This window comes from Polistes fuscatus, unplaced genomic scaffold (assembly GCF_010416935.1).
Source record: "Polistes fuscatus isolate 324 unplaced genomic scaffold, CU_Pfus_HIC Scaffold11, whole genome shotgun sequence".
Lineage (NCBI taxonomy): Eukaryota > Metazoa > Arthropoda > Insecta > Hymenoptera > Vespidae > Polistes > Polistes fuscatus.
The window spans coordinates 1608158-1628947 of record NW_025113009.1 but is presented as its reverse complement, the minus strand read 5'-3'; the positions used below and the strand labels follow the sequence as shown (position 1 = coordinate 1628947).

At 34.9% G+C, this 20790-nt stretch overlaps 1 protein-coding gene across 2 annotated transcripts in view; it reads right to left on the bottom strand.

The window, feature by feature from the left end:
• LOC122526520 overlaps nt 1–20790 on the bottom strand; it is a 309605-nt gene that overhangs the window by 22822 nt on the left and 265993 nt on the right. For both annotated transcript variants that reach the window (XM_043649975.1, XM_043649976.1), the window contains one exon: nt 7952–8089. In XM_043649975.1, the coding sequence (XP_043505910.1) occupies nt 7952–8089 (138 nt within the window). The remainder of the gene's footprint in view (nt 1–7951; nt 8090–20790) is intronic.

The following is a 20790-nucleotide window of genomic DNA, read 5'->3' as shown; positions in this document are numbered from 1 at the left end:
CGTTCACGCGCAGTAAAACAATGTTGGTAGGTAGCGCAACGTAACACACGTCTCTATTTATCTTGTTGGTTTGCGGTTAAAATGCTTTTGTTTTACACCCCCGTGTGACTTCGACCTCACCCTTTCGACAAATAAACTAAAGCGAACACTCACTCCGCTTCGAAAAATTGATGTATTGTCGCGACGATCGTCGCTTCAATGTATCGCGTTGAATGTTAAAAAGAGAAAAATCAAAAAGAGAAAGAAAGAGAAACGTATCAAGAGAGAGAGAGAAAGAGAGAGAAAGAGATATATATATGAAACATTTAAGGTAGAAAATATTTTATATTAATATCACGTCAGATGAAATCACATGCTATCCTGTTACATATTACACTACGTGACATTATAGTTGGAATACATACGTGTAATAAAAAATTAAATAAAAAGGCGAAATACATAGAGATATTTTATATAACGTTTAAAGGTAGAAAATATTTTACATTAATATCACGTCATGTGAAATCATATGCTATCGCGTTACATATTATAACACGTAACATTACACTTGGAATATATGAAATAAAAATATGAATTACGTAACGTGAAATGACACTACTCAAAAAACTATGCGATCGTCAATAGCGATTGTTATCGTGCATATGACAGCGAATAATTCCGTATAATTAACTATACGGTTGAACTTTCTTTTATATCTATCTACCTCCGAGTGTCAGGAAAAAGAAAAATAAAATTGATGATTTACCACCACGTTCGGAAAAACGTTTTCTACTCTTTTTCTTTTTCTTTTTCTTTTTTTCTACGATATGCTTAGCCCATAAGTACGTCAAAGAAGAAAGGACCGACCTTTGCTGAGCTTGCAGAAAATCGTACATATTTTTGTGATGCGTGAGAGTGACGTACGAGAAAAAGGAATAGTCAAAATTTATTGGTTCCTTCTATGTAGGTTCCATTCGTATCGTTGACATTTTACCGATGGGAAAAAAAAAAAGTAAATACATACCTTCGTAACCTCCATGAATGTTTTACTTCTTTGATTTACAACGATAAAACGTATATTTCGATCTGATTCCTCGAGATTAAACTGACGAATTTGAGATAATCACTTAAACGTTTGCGATTAACGATCACAGTCAAATGAAAATTACTTTAGAAAAACTATAACAGTTCGTTACGAAGGAAAGAAAAATTCTAAGAGAAATAATTGTTGATGAAGCGGTTTTAAAGGTTTCGGAACGAGATGAGGGAAGGGAATTTAGATGGACTTTGAATTCAGTTAGGGTTGTTTATAAACTGACTAAGCATTTAACGTTTGCATAAGGAACTTAAGATAACGAAGAATTAGTGTATGACAGAACCCAATTATGAGTTTACGTATTCTTTTGTGTAAGTACATTTTGTTTGTATTTTTTAACAAAGATTAAATTGTTTATACGAGCATCATACGATATAATTATCTATTAAAGTTCGAAATATTTACAGCGTTCTTTGTAAGCATCTTATCTCGATGGAACTTTGGAATTTATGAACGGAAATAGACGATTGGAAGAAATCGGAGATCGATCTTTCGAAAAGTACGAATCGGTCAAGGGTTATGGGGACATCATTCACAGTGATATAAAACGAATTGAATAAGATACTTCTCACGTACGGGAGAGTTTACGTTTCACGATGAAAAATTTTCAATCGACGTATTTATGGACGAATGAAAATGCCCACGTGTTACGCGTTTACCAATTGCAATTGAAAATAATTTAAGAGAACGCGAGAAGAACCTTTTTTTATTATATTTATTTTCTACATTATACGTGTTTCTTCCCCGTAAGTATTCTTTTTCTCTAACAAATAGAACAAAAAAATATCATCGCGTTAAAGGAGAGAATCTTCGAGAAGATATCATTTTTACGATAACAAAGTATCCTATTCTTGTTGGAACGATACAAAAGATATCGTTTTTCGATAGCAAGACAAATAAAAAATTGTTCGCGTTTGTGATTTCTACCGATTCAATTTCAAACAAATCGAATGAATTTGTAAAGAATAGAGTTACCTAATAAAATAGAAAAAAAAAAGAAAACTCAAGAGAGCCAATAGACGTCAACACAGAAACGGTTTTAGTTACTCCTTTTAAAGGTTCTTTCTTATTCTCTCTATCTCACTCTATCTTTCTAACATAAGTTATTTTCGAATGAAGTCTCGATGAGGATCATTTTGACAATTAGACAGTTAATGAGTCATGCGTGTCGATAAATAGATCACACGAATGAACTACGATTGTTTAGCCGATCGAAGTGTGCCGAAGAGAACAATTTGATACAAAGGATTGATCGATCAACCGATCAATCGATTTGTGGCATTCTGATGTATCCTTTGATCATTAGATGAATAATTTATTTAGATTAAATGTCTAATCTTAAGTAGTTTAATGATACAATATATCTCCCTAGTATTGGCTTATGATTTTATTCATTTCAATTGCTTCGTAATATTCAATGCAAACATACATGTATTATCTTATGATTAAATACGTATGATATATATTATCATAACCAGATTCAATATCAAGGAAAGATAATATCCGGTGAATAAGTTAATAGGAGTCGGACGTTACTACGGTGGTCTAACGATTTAATAAAGCGTAATCTTTGAAGATTTTCTAGATTTAACAAAAGCGTATGGAAAGTTAGAAGGTGAGGATGATACGAACGTTTTGCAAACGTTACCGTACTTTACAACGTTATAGGTAGTGGAAAAATGCGAAGTACTGGGGGAGTTGCGTGGTCGTTGAGGATGTTGGTGAGGGGTGGTAAACTTGTGGGTTACGGGGGGGAGGAGAGGAGAGGAGAGGAGAGGGGGTAGAAAGGGTAGAATCGAGGAGGATGAATTCAGAGCTCTTGCTGGCTGGTTCCTTTGTTATAACGCGTTGAGTCTTCCTTTCTTTTCTACTCTTTTCATACGACCGTTCCACTACCGGCTCCGCAATCCTCCACCCTCTATCCTTTTCCTCTCTCTCTCTCTCTTTCCTCTCTTTCCTCTTTACAGCTAGCTCTTCTTCCGTACACAAGCCAGGCACAGCCTTGTGCACTCCGTAGAGGCCGCCTGTGGTTTTTATGTATCCGGCTTAATAAAACGTTCAGCTCTCTTTTACCGTTATATCGTACATCTACGCTTAGCCTTTCCTCTCTCTCTCTCTCTCTTTCTCTTACTTTCCTTCTTTCCTTCTGTCTTTCTTTCCATCCATCTTTTTCTCTTTTCCTTCTCATCCTTCGCATAACGTTCCCTCGTTATATTTGATATACAGTATGCCCAAAAAGGTTGAGACCAAACTTATACTATCGTATTACTAAGGTCAAATAAATGAAAAAAGTTCATATATAACATTATTTTTCATATTATAACTTTGAAATATATAGGACACCCCTGTCTATAAGTATGTCGAGAACTGGAATTTATTATTCTTTCGACCTCCTTACTTTCCATTATTTCTAAATTATTCGGATTTTTGAACAACTCGGACAACGAAGTTAATACTACTACCCTACGTTAATTAGTTAAACATTTTTTGATTGTTTTATTTCGTTTAATAAGTATTCGCATCGCGTCCTATTGTTCGTTGAAATGAATTGGTTTTTTTATTTATAGTCGATACGAATAAACAACAACGGTTCGCGAATTTGTTGGAAAGGAATTAGGATAAGATGACTCAACGTTACCTTTTCTTGTATATATTACCTAGAGAAATATATATCTGTGTGTGTGTGTGTGTAACTACCGTCTACACGCTTTTCAGGTCGCGTGTTTTCTCGATATTTTCTCTCAACGTCTACGAAAGTAATCCTCCTCTCGTTTCGTGAGCACCCAAACGTATAGAGGATAGCGAGAAAAGGAATATACGCCGCCGGGAGCTTCTCTTTCGTTTCTTTATATTTTTTTTCTTCTTTTTCTTTTTTTTTTTTTCTTTTTTCTTTTTTTATTATTTCAAGAGACATTACAGGAGTGGTGCAATTAAAGAGATTTGTAGGACAACGTGTTTTCAGTCGGCAGGATTACCGCTTCGCATTTCGGATTAGTTACATTGTCTAAATAAGGCATCACACGTAGGTATCCACAAAACACACGCACAAACATAGAAACATACACATAACATATATACGCGTAAACGTGAAAGAAAAGCTTATAACAAAGTTAATCATTTTACTAAAATTTAATATTTCCAGAATATTTTTTTCGTTGAAATTTTTTACGCATTTACTGATTAAATGTGTGTGTCTGTGTGTCTGTGTATTTTGTTATATAATTTTTGTTAAGAAAAATATTCGTTTTTAATCATCACCGTGATATTTCGATAAAAATACTCAACATTTATGAAAGTGTAATTGAGTAAACTAAGGATGGTGCATCACGGTGCATCGTCGCAGGAAGAAAAGAAAAGTAAAGAAATTGTGATTACGAAAAGAGTGTGGATGAGCTAAAGAAGAATGTTGAAGAGAAGTACGTTCGCGAACACACAAAGCGATAAAACAAAGACGAAGAAAGAGTGCTACCCGAGGAAAAAAAGAAAAGATAAAGAGAGAAAAGGGAAGAAATAAGAGGGAGAAAAGTAAACTCCCGGAGTTATTTCGAGGAAAAAAAAAATTTGGATAGCAATTAGGAAATTAGTTTTTCCCTACCGAAATCAACGAACGAGTTTGTGCCAACGAGTTTTTTTCATAAGATGAAACTGAAATGTGTTTTCGTGTATGTATAAGTTTGTATGAGCTCGCGAACGTGTATGTGTGCACGTTATTAGCGCACGTACCGGAAACTTTACGTTTAAACGCGTATTCGGAAAAATCAATGTTTAGTTATCCGTCGACTAGGTCGAAGATTAATTTTTGACAAAAAAGAAATGTCTATTGCTCGTATAGAAAGAACTAGAGTGGAGGAGTTTCAGCAGAGTGGACAGATAACAAGAACGTACCATTTGTGTTGCCGACGAAATGAAGCGTAGAGAAATCGAAGTGATCGGTCAAAAAATCGATAAAGTAATAAATAAAATAAAATAAAATAAAATAAAATAAAATAAAAAAAAGTGTCAACGAGAGATCCTATATCGTAAAATGATAGAAATAATCGTGGGTATATGGGTAGATTGATGACGTTAATAAAGAACGACAGTTATCTTAGTTTTATGGACGCCAATGTGTAATCCGATGAAAGAGGATGATTTGATCAATTTAGTTGGAAGCGTGAGTCCATTTAACGTTATTGATTTTTCATCTTTGACGTATCATGATCGTTATTGAGTATGATCGTGCTCGAATACTCGACGTTGTGAGCACTTACTAAGGTGTACTACATGTATACAGTGCGTACTCTACGTAGTTTGTACGCGTAGAAACGCGCGCGTCCGCAATAGCGACATTCCGTGCTCGAGAAGCGGCGAAACAGTATTCGGAATATCGGGGAGAACGCCCAGCCGAATTTCGAACAATAATGTATGTGGGTCGATCGTGAGTGGTTAGTTACACTTTCCGCCTGATCTTCGGCTAACTGTCGTGGTAAGATAAGCCGAGTCGAGGAAATGTAGGAAATGCGAGTTATGCGGGAATCCGCACGCTCTGCGATCGATACATACTCAGACTTTGGCCTTTCAAAACTATTTCAACTTGCTCATAGTACCTCTACACTACTACTACTACTACTACTACTACTACCTCTATTACTGCCCGCCGGGAAAACGATCTTCCGTTAGTTTCGCTTGTCGATTATACAAATGGCAACTGCTACCCTTCCGGACAAATCTTGTTAATCTGATACAACATCGGCCAACGCATAATCTCCGATACGCAATGAAACAAATTCGAATTTCGAAGTACGGTTTCTATTTTAGCACAGACGTAACGTAATCAAATACGTCGTTTGTTAAATCTTCCCAACATTCATCGAATTCTAAGGGGAACGTATTTATCGATCCATTCATATTCGAAACTATGTACCTACCTAACTCTCCTACTCCTATATCGGTGAGCAACGTGCATGCATTTAATCGAGGACGATTCAGTTCGATACGGAAGATCGACGGAAAATGTTGAAACATAACGAGCATTAAAAAATAATCGTTCTTTCATCAAATGTCCTCTTCGATCGTTGAGAATAGGCATTGTGGGAGGAAGGGGAAACGGCTGTCTACGACGAAAGCAGCTCTGATTTTGCTGGCGCATGTAAATCGACGAACGCGTGAAAAAAATTGCGAGAGAGTGCGAAAATAGAGACGAACGGGCGTATGGATGGATGGATGGATGGATGGATGGATAGATGGATGATAGATAGATAGATAGATAGATAGATAGATAGATAGAGAAAGAGAGAGAGAGAGAGAGAGAAAGGGTTAGAGGGAAAGAGTGGCATTGGTGTATGAAAGATAAAGATAGGAGATGAAAAAAAATTGGTGACGCTTATCAGACCGGGTGCGAACGTGGACGTTTCGGAACGAATGATCGGTGCAGTTTCACCGACTGGAACTATCCCACTCTTTCTCCCTTCCACCACCCTCTTTCAGTTCAACCCCTTCCACAATTCCCTTTCTCCCATTCTACCCTCTTTCAATTGTCCACACTGCACCATCCCTCCCAACTTTCGAATGCGTCGACCTCTCTTGTCCGTTAGTCTCTTTCTCTTTCCATCTTTGGAGATCAAGCGAAGCAGGAAGAGAAAACGCGGATAAAGGTTTTAATTCCGTACGAAAGGATCGACGCGCAAAAATCGGCCGTCGGGAAAAAGATCGATTCGATTTGGATTGATGGACCAACGAGAACAATGCTTAACTTCGAAAGTAATCGTTTAATCCCTGGATTTTAACTACCTCCGACTGATTTCCTATCTCTTTTTCTTCTTCTTTCTCTTTCTTTCCTTTTTCTATCGTTAGATATTACGTTTTTATTTCCCCCCCCCACCCACCCCTTTGGTTGTTTTTTTTTTTCGTCTATTACCTATCCTCTAAGTTTCCTCAACTTTTTTTGTTTGCCACGTTTACGATGACAATCTCTCTCTCTCTTTTTGTTTCTTTCTCTGTCTATTTTTCGTAAATTATTTTCATCGTTATTATTATTATTTTAATTAGCAAATACCTAGTCGAATTTTGATAGGATGAGAATATTATTCGATGTGATCCTATTAGAGAGAAAATGATGTAACTTTTGCGAACGATCTCGAACTATTCGTTGCCAGGAAAAATTTTTGGTTGTTTTATTCAACATATCTTCGTTTCATCGTTACATCCTGTTGCCTCGCAATAAATCCTTTCATTCGGAAAATAAAGTAAAAAACGAACCGAACATTGTCAATACCAGAATGAATGACTTTTAGTTTGATCATTGGCAAAGTTTTGCCGAAATCTCCTCGTTGAAACGAAGTTTTAAACGTAAAAACCGCGAAATTATATACGAGAGGGAAAAAGAAAAAAGTCGATTTGTTCTTTCTCGCCAAAGAACGAACGATTCCGACGGTCTTTCAGCGTCGTCTCTTCTACGAAGGAACATTTCTCTCCTAACTATTGTGTATTTCACACGGAGAACGAGGAAGAACGTTGAAAAATAAAAAGGGGTAGCATTTTGTTCGAGTAGAATTGAGTCGAGTTGAGTCGAGTTGAGTCGAGAATTGAGTTTTCTAGTGAGAAACGTTAGATGAATTTTCCGGTTTAACACTTTAACTTTTAGAATATTACACGATGATGTAATACGTAATACGCGCGCGATATTTTATAATATGTTGAAGATGAAAATTAAAAAAGGGATCATCTCAAAACCAGATGAGATATTTTATAATTTTGTTATAATTAAATAGAACGTAATAATTAATTGTTAAATAAGTTTTCCTTATAACGAGAAAAATAACCGAACTTATAATAATAATAATAATAATGATTAATTAAGTCTGCGTCTGAAAGTATAATAATCATTAAGATGCTTACGTGTTCGGTATTTATAGCTGCACCGTCGCGAATATCCTGATGATCAGCACCAGCACCATTGACCATGCCAGAACCAGGAACGCCACTACCTCCTCCACCTTTTCCACCGACACCACCGGCTGGAGTTTGCGGTAAGCTCTGGAAGAAAAAAAACATTGCGAGTTTTTAATTGAATTTTAATCTAACAGCGCGAGATCGAAGAAGTAAATTTTTTATAATTTCATTTCTGTGTTTCATTTTTCCTTTTTTTTTTTTTTCAACGACAGATATCCCCTCGTTATCTCTCAGTCAACTTTTCGTAAAAGTCGATGAAAAATATCTTTTCTTATTTTTTTTTTTAATACCCAACTTGATGGAAAGCAACTTTCTTTTTATTTACCAAGCCTTTCTGTTCCAATGAATTCCATATTATCTCAAATTTTAAAAAAATCCTTTTAAAAGGACGATTCTCATTTTTTTCTCCATCTGAGTCCAATCCTGTTTCCTCGGTAATTGTAAGAAAGAAAAATTCCGACCTTACCAGAAGAGATCCTTTGGTAATTAGCGAATTTGAAACTCGTTAAAGAAAAAAAGATCCATTTACTTTTCTAACCGATGATGATTCTATACAATCGAAAGATTCGATATTTGTTCTCGAAAATTTACGAAAGTATGTATCCATCGTAGAAATTGCATATATATATATATATATAAATATATTATTTTTCTTTCGATGATAATCCAATCATAATTATTGCGTTGAATTTTGCAAAGCTTTCGCTTACTGCGTTTGCCAGTCGGTAATTAGAACGGTTATGGGAATCGTGTATTAATTATACTATTCTCGCGTCATTATAAATTTTTAATTGCCAACAGACTTTCTACTCTCCACGTTGTTTGTGAGGAATTGGTACACTGATAATTGTACGGGTTGGCAGAGAGGTTTGATTATTTTTGGTGGAGTTTGTTATAGGTTTCACCAAGGTGGACATTGTTTGTTGACGGTAATTTTATATACATGATAAAATAGTTTCACGTGTAGATTGTGTGTTGGAGTTACAAGAGAAAAAAGGAAAGATAAAAATGTAAAGAAGAAGAAGAAGAAGAAGAAGAAGACAAATGGAAAAGTTAGGAAACGTTAAGCTTGTAGGTACTCTTAAAGGAGCTTACACATTATGAGAAGAGAAAAAGAGAGGGGGGAAAAGGAGAGCGAGGGTTCATAATGTAATTAAAGGACGGTATATTCTGGGTCATAAAATTTCACATGTAATATTACGGTTTAATGACGGACGGCTTTTAATAAAGGATTATGATATGCTCGTTAAATCGTACGTCAAGAGGAAAACTTTTCCATCCTGGTGCATTAGGATTGATCGTGTTCGTGCGATTCGTACAACTGCTAATCACAACGGAAGAAAACTTTATGATGCCTTATCAGCGTAACTCGTTATCAACGACAGTACCTACTGATAGGTTCATTTTCGTTTAACCCTTTCCATTTTTCATATCTGAAACTGAGAGAGAGAGAGAGAGAGAAAGAAAGAAAGAAAGAGAGAAAGAAAGAGAGAGAGAGAACTTATTCGTTTTCTAACGATAATTGATCTTCGTTTTGTAGCTGTTTAATAGCCCGTATCTACTAACGCGTGTTTCATGCTCGTCTCCTCGGAAATGTTTTGCTCGAAATAGGAATAAGAGTCGCGATGATGCGAAGTTGACGCGTCGTTCCATTATCCTGACGGGACATCATATCGATGCCGTTTATCGAACTTTCCACACGATACTCGTTTTCCCCATCGTCTCTTATTTCTTTTCCGATCAACGAGGACTACGATTACGACTTTGACTACGATTACGACTACGATATAACTGCTGATTAAGATAAAATTGTAAAATCGATAGAGGCCCCACCCACTGCCTCCCTCCCACCCACCCACCGGCCTAGCGAAAGCGTACGACCGGCGTACACGGCGAAGGAAACAGGAGTAAAAAAAAAAATAGAAAAAGGAACAAAAAAAAAAATAGAACAAAGAAAAAAAAGTAAAAAGTCTCGTCGGCCCCCTGAAAGGATGTCTTCCATTAAAAATGCTTTTAGGACGAACTTCGCAACCCGATAAAGCGATATTTGGTCTTCCTAATGACATAGCTGATTGTACAGCACTTTGTAACAACGAGAGCGAACTAGAAAGGGGGAGAGGAAGGAGAAGAAGGAGGGAGGGGGAAGGGAGAAGGAAGAAAAATAGAACTCCAAAGAAAGAGAGCTAACGGAGGGTGGGACGAAAGAGAGAAAGAGAGAAATAGTGAATGTTGATGCTCGTGGTGCTTCTTCTTCTTCTTCTTTCTTTTTTCTTCTCTTCTCTTCTCTTCTTTCGTATAAGAAGAAAGGTATGAAGAACGGAGAAAACGAAATAAAGGCTCGTTCACGTTGAATCGTGAGCCTCGAGAAGCCGAACTAAGGTCAGACCATGGTCTACGCCCATCCACGCCTATTTCGTGTATTGGTAATAGCGTAAAGTGCTCCTCTCAAAGTAATAGAGCCTCGAAGACCCTTTAAGTGACGTTCGGCACTTTACGATCGCTCTCTTCCCCTCTCTCTCTCTCTCTCTCTCTCTTTCTCTCTTTTTCTTTCCCTACTCTTCCTCCTCCTACTCCTACTCCTATTCCTACTTCTATTCCTCTCTCTCTTTTTCTCTCATCAAAAAGTTCACTTGCGGTCTCTTTATTTTCACGTGATACAAAAGAGCAAAGTATCGTTTAGGATCATAGCTTCCTTGGTTCCACTTGTCTTTTTTTCTTCTTTTTTCTTTTTTGTTTTCTATTTTATTGCTCACTCGATACTACTCGTTAAATAGAAAAGTATCTTGAATATCAATCTCGAAGAAGAGTTTCGTTGTTACAGGAGGAGGAAGTGGGTGGTGCACGTTTAATTGAAATTTTGATCAAATTTTCTATCACCTGTATATGGATACTTATGGAAAAATAAAAAAAAGAAGAAGAATAAGAAGAATATTTCACGCGCTAACTAGATAATTCTTCTCGGCGAATAGAATTATATTAGTGAAAAGTCAAACCAAACGTTCGTTCGCATGCATACGAAGAAATGCAAGGAAGAAGAAGAAGAAGTAGAAGTAGAAGTAGAAAAAGAGGTAATACGGATCTTGGCGAGTTTCTTTGAGGAGACTTGCCGTTCTTATTTTGCGCCGAATCGAAATGCACGAAGAGTTTCTTTCAACGGTTGCATCTCTCTTCGTCTGTGCTGCTTTTGGCTCGACATTTCCTATACAGAGAATCCTACGATGCTCGCCTTCTCCGTAACACTTCCTGTTTCTCCTCTTCTCTCTCTCTCTCTCAACACTTCTCCTTATCCTTCTATAATTATCTTTTGCTTCTTCCTTCCACGGTTAAAAAAAAAAAAATGAAAAAAGAAGAAAAATAAATATATCAAAACTTACGCCAGTTTTCACCGACTTGGTAGGTGATATTTTTTTTTTTCTTCTTCTCGGTTTAATTTTTCTTTTTTTTTTTTTTTCACGATACCCACTTTATATCGTTCCTATCGAGTTTATCACATTTATCGGAAAGTTTTATTCGAACCCATTGCATTCGATTTTTCTTTCCTCTATGCATTTATCACGCCGCTTTTACGGCGTGACACTTATCCAACGTTTTTCTTTAAATCTTTTATCTATTTAAGAGAAAGAAAAATTTTCGGAAAATTGTACAATCACGATTTCAAACGTTATATCTCGAAGGCAAAGTAAATAGGAATGATTAATCGAAATAACGAAAGCAAACGTAAACGTAAACGTAGGAAATAAACGTGTACAACTTCGGTTCGAAGTATTGTAACGAGATTACTATAGATATGAAAATGATATTAGAACGGACGATGGCACTTTTAGTCGTAAAAAAAAAAAAAGAAAAAAAGATGAGAGAGAGAGAGAGAGAGAAGAACAAGGATTCGCGTGCATTATGCATTATTCAATATATCATCAAAGCTTCATTTTGTGAAATATGTACCAACACGAAATATGTTTTTAACGATGTTAAGATGATAGTTATGCGAATATACGTGATGTGCTAACAATAAGATTTATGTACGTAAATATATATAATGCACATACTTATTTGAAAAATATAAAAATACATTTTACGTATTCATGAGACAAGTCATGTACACACATATATATATATACATACACATTTATATACATATACATAGATATTTAGACTTCAGAGAATAGAGAAGCAAGAGTTCACGTTTTACCTTCGAGCAGAGCTTCTCAATTTCCTGATCGACTTTTCAGATACAAAGTAAGCGTATTCTCGATAGAGCTCGTAATAAGCTTGTCTGAACGTTCCTTCTCGATGACGTTGCAATACTCATTCTCTCTCTCTCTCTCTCTCTCTTTCTTTCCTTTTTTCTCATTTTTTTTCCTTCTTATTCTTTCGATCTATCCCATGATAGATCACGATAGCGATGATGGTAAAAGAGAGATAAAAATAAAAAAAAGTCGAGATAAAGACGGAAGGGAAAATAGGAGAAGGAGGAGAGGGTTGGGGGTGGGGGATCGAAGGGGTGAAAGTGAAAAAGAAGTGATCGCGCCTCGTAGGTACTTGGAGTCCTCTGAATCAACCTGCGAAAACTGAATTTTCTTCGCGAATACTGCAAAGTGCTACGTAAAAGACGGGGCTAACTCTGTTCCGCGAGAGACTTCTTCGATCCGAGGGTTCGAAAGTGAAAGAAAAAGAATAAGATAGAAATAGATGGAGTAGATTCTATGAAACTTGGCGTCTCTCCCCATTGGAAGGTTAAATCACCGTGAACGTATTTAGAAGAAATTTCAGGGGACCAAAATTTAGGGAGTATCTCGCGAGATAGCTGTTTTTGATCCTAACCGAAGGATAATAAGGACGAACTTTTTTCGATGGACGAGACGCGATCGTTTTTATCGTAGATAAAATTTGCCGACGTGGAGTATTGTTTAATCGAGCAGATGTTCCACACAGGCTGTTCCCCCCCTCCCCACCCTCTACCCCTCAGTAGTTTCTTTTATGCAAAATTTTATCAACAATTTCTAGTCAAAAAAAAAAAATTAAAAAAAAATAATACGCTACGGAAAACGTTGGTGCTTAAATGTTTTATTAAAAAATTTCACGGAGGTCTCCAACGAAATAACTATTATCGTTCGACTTATTTTTACACGTAGAATCATTTCCAGTCTAGTTACACCCCGTTCGTGTAGATCCTGTATATGTAAATACGTACGTGCTTACGTTCACAGTGGTACAATGAAAGAAAATTCTATTCCGCCATTGTCAAACGTCTCTTAATTCGCGCAAAGTATTGCGAAGGTCGTGGCACGCACTACCGGTCCCTGAGATTAAAGCTAATTGCTTTGGAGTACCGTCGTGAATTTTAATGAGATTTATAAGTATGAACCAGTCTGGCCTTTCTCCCATAATCAAAGGGAGAAAAACATAAAGCGGCAGATATATATATATATATATACAAGGTAGGTACTTTCTTTCGAAAACATTTATATGCTTTGTAAAAATGTAATAATCAAATATTTTATACAAAAAAGGGGAAAATATTTCAAATTCATACGGTTAAAATTTAATTGGAAATTTTCGTTTGATCGATGGCGATAGTTCGGACGTTTTTTAAAAAGCGCGAAAAACACACGGAAGAAAGAAAGAAAGAAAGAAAGAAAAAAACAAAAATGAACGTAAGATCGAATACAGCGTTGATAATTTTGGTTATCGACATCATCACGGTACCAGATAAGCTTTCGATCTTTGCTTAAGATAATGCTACGAACTTATCGAAGGATAAAGCCAAGTTTCTGGATCGATAATCGAAGCAACTAAAGCAGCTTAGACGAAGTACTAATACGTGTAATCCGACATATTATGTATACACAGATATATACATTTATAAATACATAGATAGAGTACATAAAGCCATTTGGTTGCTATGTATACATGTAGACTTTAGTTATGTATACGCAAGAACGATTAGAATGTAGGTAGTTTGTGAGATCGGATGAAAACAGGGAGTCGTAAGTACTTACTTACCTGCCGCACCAATCTTATGTTACTACGAAAGTTTAATTACCTGCAAAAAGTCTGACGAAGTTTACGCAAGTAAGTGTATAAGGTAAAAGGGGGTAGGTAGGTAGGTAGGTAGGTACCTACTACCTACGTACGATTTCTCTTAAAATTGTTTGAAACTTTTGAAGGGCGTAAAAGTTTGTTAAAGAAATACCTGCCAGGTTAGAAAAAAGATCTATCGAACGATAGCGTTTCATTAAAGTATTTTCGAAGCCTTGCGTCGATTTAATATCAAACTTTTCAAGCTTCAATTTTAGGTGTCGATTGAAAGAAAAGGTGAAAACAAAAAAGAAAAAAAAGAAAAAATGAGAGAGTGAAAGTGAGAGAGAAAAAAAAATAAAGAAAAGAAAAACCGTTCGATATTTTGAATCAGTGTACATTAGCTCTTCTGTTCTTTGATTCTTACTAATGAGCATAACGAGTTACAGAAATCGTACCGTTTGATAATAATCGCGGAAACTGCTTATTACGTTGAAAACGAATATTTAATAACTACTTCTCCTAGAAACTCTGGTTAATTAGTAATTAGTAATGATTTTAGGTGCTTCATCGTAAATTCATAAATAATACGTATGATAGACAAGTTCGTCGTTTAGAATGATATTCAATAATATTATAAATCTCCGTATAAATTGAAATTATTTCTTTCATTAAAACTTTTAAATACGTTGTTACGTAGCAAAAAAAAAACACATAGACTTCTATTATTTCGAATGATTCGTCTATGTGTCAGTATATGTATACGCGTTACACGTTGCATGCAATGTGCAGTCAGTCGGGCAAAAGATGAAGAAAAATCAGGACGCCTTTCTCGTCGAGCTTTCGAAATAAATTTTCGTCGTTGCTTTTCACATGGTACGCGACATCCTTTTATTTCATGGCACTTTCAACGAAACCTTGATGAAGATCACTATGCGAAGAGAGAGAGAGAGAAAGACAAGTGGAAAAAAAATGCAGGAAAAAAAAGAATAGGCGATAGAAGTGAAACTCGCATTATTATGTAAAAAATAATCAATCGATAAACATATACAACGAGTCTTCCTTAAAGTCGTATACCGTTACGCTTTCCTTAAAAATAAAGAAAATTTAGAAATAATTACATTAGTATTTTATAGTATTACATATTATTCACGAGTTTAATTTGAAATTTATAACAAATGAATTAAACAAATATGAAAGTAATGTACAGGAAAAGCCCGTACTTTAAAATCGTACGTGTTAGTATACACGTATTTTTTATTCACGTTTAAATATTGGTTGGTCATCATTTCTTTTTGCTGTTATAATGTTTTTTAATATTAGAATCAGTTGAATACCATTAAAGTAAGAGAATAACACATAATACATTTATTTAAAAATATCATATCTATTATATTATTATTTAAAATATATATTATATTATATATTATTTATATATATAATATAATATATATATTATTTTAAATATATATATTCAAAATATCATAACTTTTATACTTCGAATATAAAATAATTTCAATCTGATATTTTATTAGATAGATAGGAAAAACTCAAAGTAATCATCGGATAAAAACGTTGAAACAACAATAAACAATTTTTAATATCAGTAGAGTACATTAAAGAATACGATTTACCTTAATCGAGTGATAATTAATTAAAGGAGGTGTATATAATAGTCCAAAAGCACGTTGTATACATTCGACGCAACCGTCCTCTTCGAAAGCCGCCGTTAGACTGTTATGTTGACATCTATGAAAGTGTTTTTCTCGAATATTGTTCGTATGACTTTCCGAAGGACACACTTCTATTCAATACGAATAATGTTTCGGTTATACATATTTAGCTTTCGCAATGACGTAATATAAACAAAAATCGATAAAAGAAATCTCGTTAACTTTCATAGGGGATAACGTGCCACTATTACGGTGGATGTCGACTAAGACGGTACGTCGAATCTATACTTCGTACTTTTTAACTACAAGATACATTTTTTTCGATTATTTATCAATAAATTAAGGTAAATTAAATACAATACTATACTTTATTATAATATTTTTGTTTTAATTTAAATTAATATCAATTTATTTTCAACTAACATAAGAAAATAGTATATCTCGAAATAATTTAATATTTTATAATATTAAACTAATATTAATTAAAATTAATATAAAAAACTAATATTAACTAAAATTAAATAATAATTATTAATATTATTTATTTATTTATAATAAATTATAATATATTTATTAATAATAGTTAGATAATAGTTTAATGTAAATTTATTTTCAACTAACATAAAAAAATATTATAGTATATCTCGAAATAATTTAATATTCGAGTTATATCGTTGTTCGACAAATTGTTTGTACAGTTTCCATTTTTTTTTTTGTTTTTAAAAAATGACACGACAGTGACTTATAACTAAAACACGATACGGAAACCTTAGTTTCAATTCAATCAAGATATTTTCAAAATAGCGTATCGATCGTTGTGGCTAACCGCATTTTCGTTTTAGTGGTGTTATTAAAGGTTTTTAGATCGAATATATTTTTTTTTTCAAAAAATACAGTTACAAGATGTGACCTTTCCGATGCAAAATTTCACTCTCTTTCTCTTTCTACTTCTATATGCTTCCTCTCTTTTCATATCGTTAAAGTCGTCTAACAAGTTTCACTTAAAAAAAAAAAGATGTAAAAGAACGCGTACTTTAATCCAAAAAATTTGTAAGAGCAGCGATGAGAGAATGAAATTTCATTTAAGGAGAGGGAGAAAACAATAAGTTTTTATCGACGAATGAGGTTGGGAATAAAATGAAAATGAGAAGTATCGAAGTTAAAACAAACACTCTCGAAAGTAAGATATAAATTTAGAAATGTCTTTATTTCTACGATATCGTTTTACAAATTTCTAATAACTTTCTATAAAGTTATTTTAACGATCTTAAGCTAAATATTTGCTTGTAATTCTCCATTCGTTTGATGAGTCAAGTTAAATTGCCTTCAAAATTGCATCTCTGTGAGCATAAGGATTATTTCATGTATATGTGTATACGTGTGTGTGTACGCGTGTGTGTGTATGTGGTTATGCACGTATATGTTCAACGATAGTATGCTCGACATCATGGGTAACTCGTATAAATTTCATCGTAACTGTCTGAAAGCAAGGACTAGCATATCGAACAAGTGTATTAGTAGGATCCTTCATGATGCAAGCAAAGGGTAGCATCGAAACACATTAGTTCTGGGTATTGAAATATATGCGTTGTACTGTATTTGCATATTACATTTGATTCGAATAAAAATAATCAAATTTTGGATCTCATACACATTCTATTATAAATATTTGTTGATTAAATCGTCCCGTCAAATGTATTCTATTTTACAGGTGTTTTATCAAAGAAAATTTTCCCGAGCAAGATAATCAATTATTTCGAGTGATATATGACATAAGGTAATTGTAAGAACACGAAAATAGATCATTATTTCGAGAAAACGAGTAGTTGATTAATTAGCCTTTAGTCGTGAGACAGTTGAGAATGATTCAACGTTATCTTTTGTCACGTTAAATTCGCAATCAAATATATTATATAATATAAACGTATAAAACATGAAATGTAAAAATTGTGACAAAAGATTCGAAGAATTTTTCTCAAATATCGAGTAAGCTAAGATTACGATTTTTGTATAAATACAACAGACGTGATAGCTTAATTGTTTATTCTCGGTGCATTCGATTTCGGCTTACGGCACTGTTTAGAGTGAATTAAGCGAGTTTTCGCGACCGCAAACGGAACGCAGATTGTACACGTAAATTGCACCCCACATAGACGGTACTGCGAAGATAATGGCTTTCCGATGTACAATCGAGAGATAGAGTACGGATGCGTTAGTCGCCTGAAATATTTATCGAGAGAAGGAAGAAGAAAAAAAAAGAAATGGAAGAAAGGTAGGTTGGATGAGAAGAGAGAGAGAGGGAGGTAAAAAAAGATAAAGAAAGAATATAGGCAAAATTTACTTTACGCGAGCGATTGCAAGTGCTCGGTGAACTAAACTGAATGACGAAGGAGAGAAAGAAAAAGAGAGAGAAAGAAAAAAGACAGATAGTCATCCGCAGGACCCTTCGCGACCCACCTCACACTTGACCTCGTAGTTTGGAATAACTAGTAAGATAGAAGGTACTCCGCATTAATCTTAGAACCGCCTCGAGGACGACAAAATCGTATTTTCCGCGAACGAACGAACGGACGATGAGAAGGGTTTCCCTTACAAATTGCATAAGAAGTTACGCTTTTCCTTCCGCATCCTCTCCACACCTTCCCTTTTCCTCTTCACTTTTCATTCGTAGAAAATATTTTCCCAAAAACGTTGGAATAAATTCACCGATATGACCGAAAATCTATTTCTTACTCTTATTATTATCGGCCGACGCAAGTTTGGGGGGGGACAGAAGATTTTTAAAAATGGATCTTAAAAAGCAATTGAAATGATATAATACAAAGATAATCATTTCGTGGATTAGAGATTAAATCGTCGAATATAAAACAATAGATTAATATTTTTTAATCGAAAATTTTTAGCGTAGGTTAGCAGCTATGGTTTTGCATGGCGTTTAATTTATATTCGTCGATCTTCTATTTTATTTTTTTATTTTTTTATTTTTTTTTACGCATCGTTACGTGCGTACGTGCACGTACGTTTACAAAAAGAGTAAAAAGAGTAATAGATAGATATAGAGAGAAAGAGAGCACATATACCATAGTTCTATTTACCTTTTCATCTCTCTTACGAGAATAACGTCAGTTCAATGATGCGACAATAGTTGAGCTCGTATCGGACAACGCTGTTTCGAAGAATGGATCTCACTAATTAACTCGGTCATCAGAAAAAGGCCTGCATTTCTGTTTAATCATCCGTATGAATTAACTCCTACCATCACATACTACTTATCGATTGATCATGAAAAGATTCCACCTTTTTTTCGAATAATGATCATTCCTTCGTAATTATTTACCTTCTATATATATATATAGAACTGTTTTCTTTCAAATCTCATTTTTTAAATGTCACAGTTTTTTTTTTTTTTTTTTTACATCGTAATATTTTATTTCATTTTTAATAGAGGAAAAAGAAAAAAGAAAAAGATTGGAATATATATATATATATATACACACGAAAAGAAAACGAAAAAATATAAACCGTAACGTTTTATTTCCTTGGAGAATATCTTCAAGGCCAGTTTACACCGAAGGAAAATATACTTTGTAACTTTTTCTACTTTACTCGCGATTCTTCTACACGACCTGTTAGTATTCTCTACCTCGACATTTCGTCGACCACGAACGCGTCGTTTTTCTTCCTTTATTTTCATTATTTTTCGTATTATTTTCCGTATTTCATATTAAAATATTTAATTTGATACCTTATTAGGATATAACGCATCTATAAAATGTTATTTTACGAAGATTGAATATTTAATTTCTCGTCGTATAAGTAACCTAGCGAATCGTAACGGGTATTACTTCCTATTTGAATAATGGATATCAAACAATCAATACTCGGTAATCAAAGATAACGGAATAAGGTTTCATACCAGATCGTTAAGATTTCATTTAAAAGATATTCATTTTTCCTCGTTTTAATTGAAATTATTATTTCCTTTGACGAATCTTACTTTATTCGAATTTATTTATTATAACAATTAAACGAATATTAATTTCAACGATTTATTTAGTCTAAAATAAGAAAGAAAGTAAAAAAAAACAAAAGAAAAAGGATAAAGAAAATAGATAAATATAATATCAGTTGCAATTAAAGAACTCGTTATAGTATATTCTCGTAGTGTAAATTAAATCGGAGAAAGGGGAAAGATTTTTGTTTAGTCATTACCCAGGAATATTCTCTCGTCGCGAGTTTTTCATGGTTCGGGAAATACTAGACGTTAACAATCAATGGCGTCGTCGTCGTCGTCGTCGTCGTCGTCGCATTTTGTCCATTAATCTGGGAACTCGATGTACGCGTTAGATAACAAAGTATGCGGCGTGGAAACGTTTGTTCCTTTATATCGCACACCTAGGAAGCTTAATTCCATAACTCGCGTGATTTCGGTTCTCGTGGCTTTTGTTTGGAGCCGACGGTGAAGTTATTGCCGCTCAACGATGATGAAGCGATGCGGAGAGGAGAAGAGAAAGGGAAAGAGGGTGGAACGCGAGGTAGGAAGGGTGGTGGTGGTGGTAGTTTGAGAAAGGGGTTGGCAAGAGAGAGAGAGAGAGAGAAAGGGAGAGGGGAAGGGTATGAGGGAACATAACAACGGCAAGGATGAAAGATAACGAAGGTAGCAGTGTAGTACCTAAGCGCATCCACGAATGTGCACCGTCTTTCTCTTCATTCTCGAGGAAGGTGGAATAAGGTAAGACGAACGACTGCGAATTCGAGGGTGAATTTAAAGCTACGTAAACATACGCCTGTCGGCGAGAGACGAGACCGAAAGGAGTAAGGAAGATGCGAAAGAATGTCGTACGAGAGTCATCGTACGAAAGAGAGAGAGAGAGAGAGAGAAAGAAGGAAAGAAAGAGAAGGAGGAAAGTACGGTGAAACGGGGATGAATGGGTAGACTCGAGGAGAACGGATAAAGGGAGTAATCTCGGTGGGTACACAATCTGCAATTATTAATGACACGAATGGCAGGCCCCCCTTTTCGTATGCAGGAAGCACGACGAACATACTTCTTCTCTGATTTTCTCTCTCTCTCTCTCTGTTTCTATGTTCGTT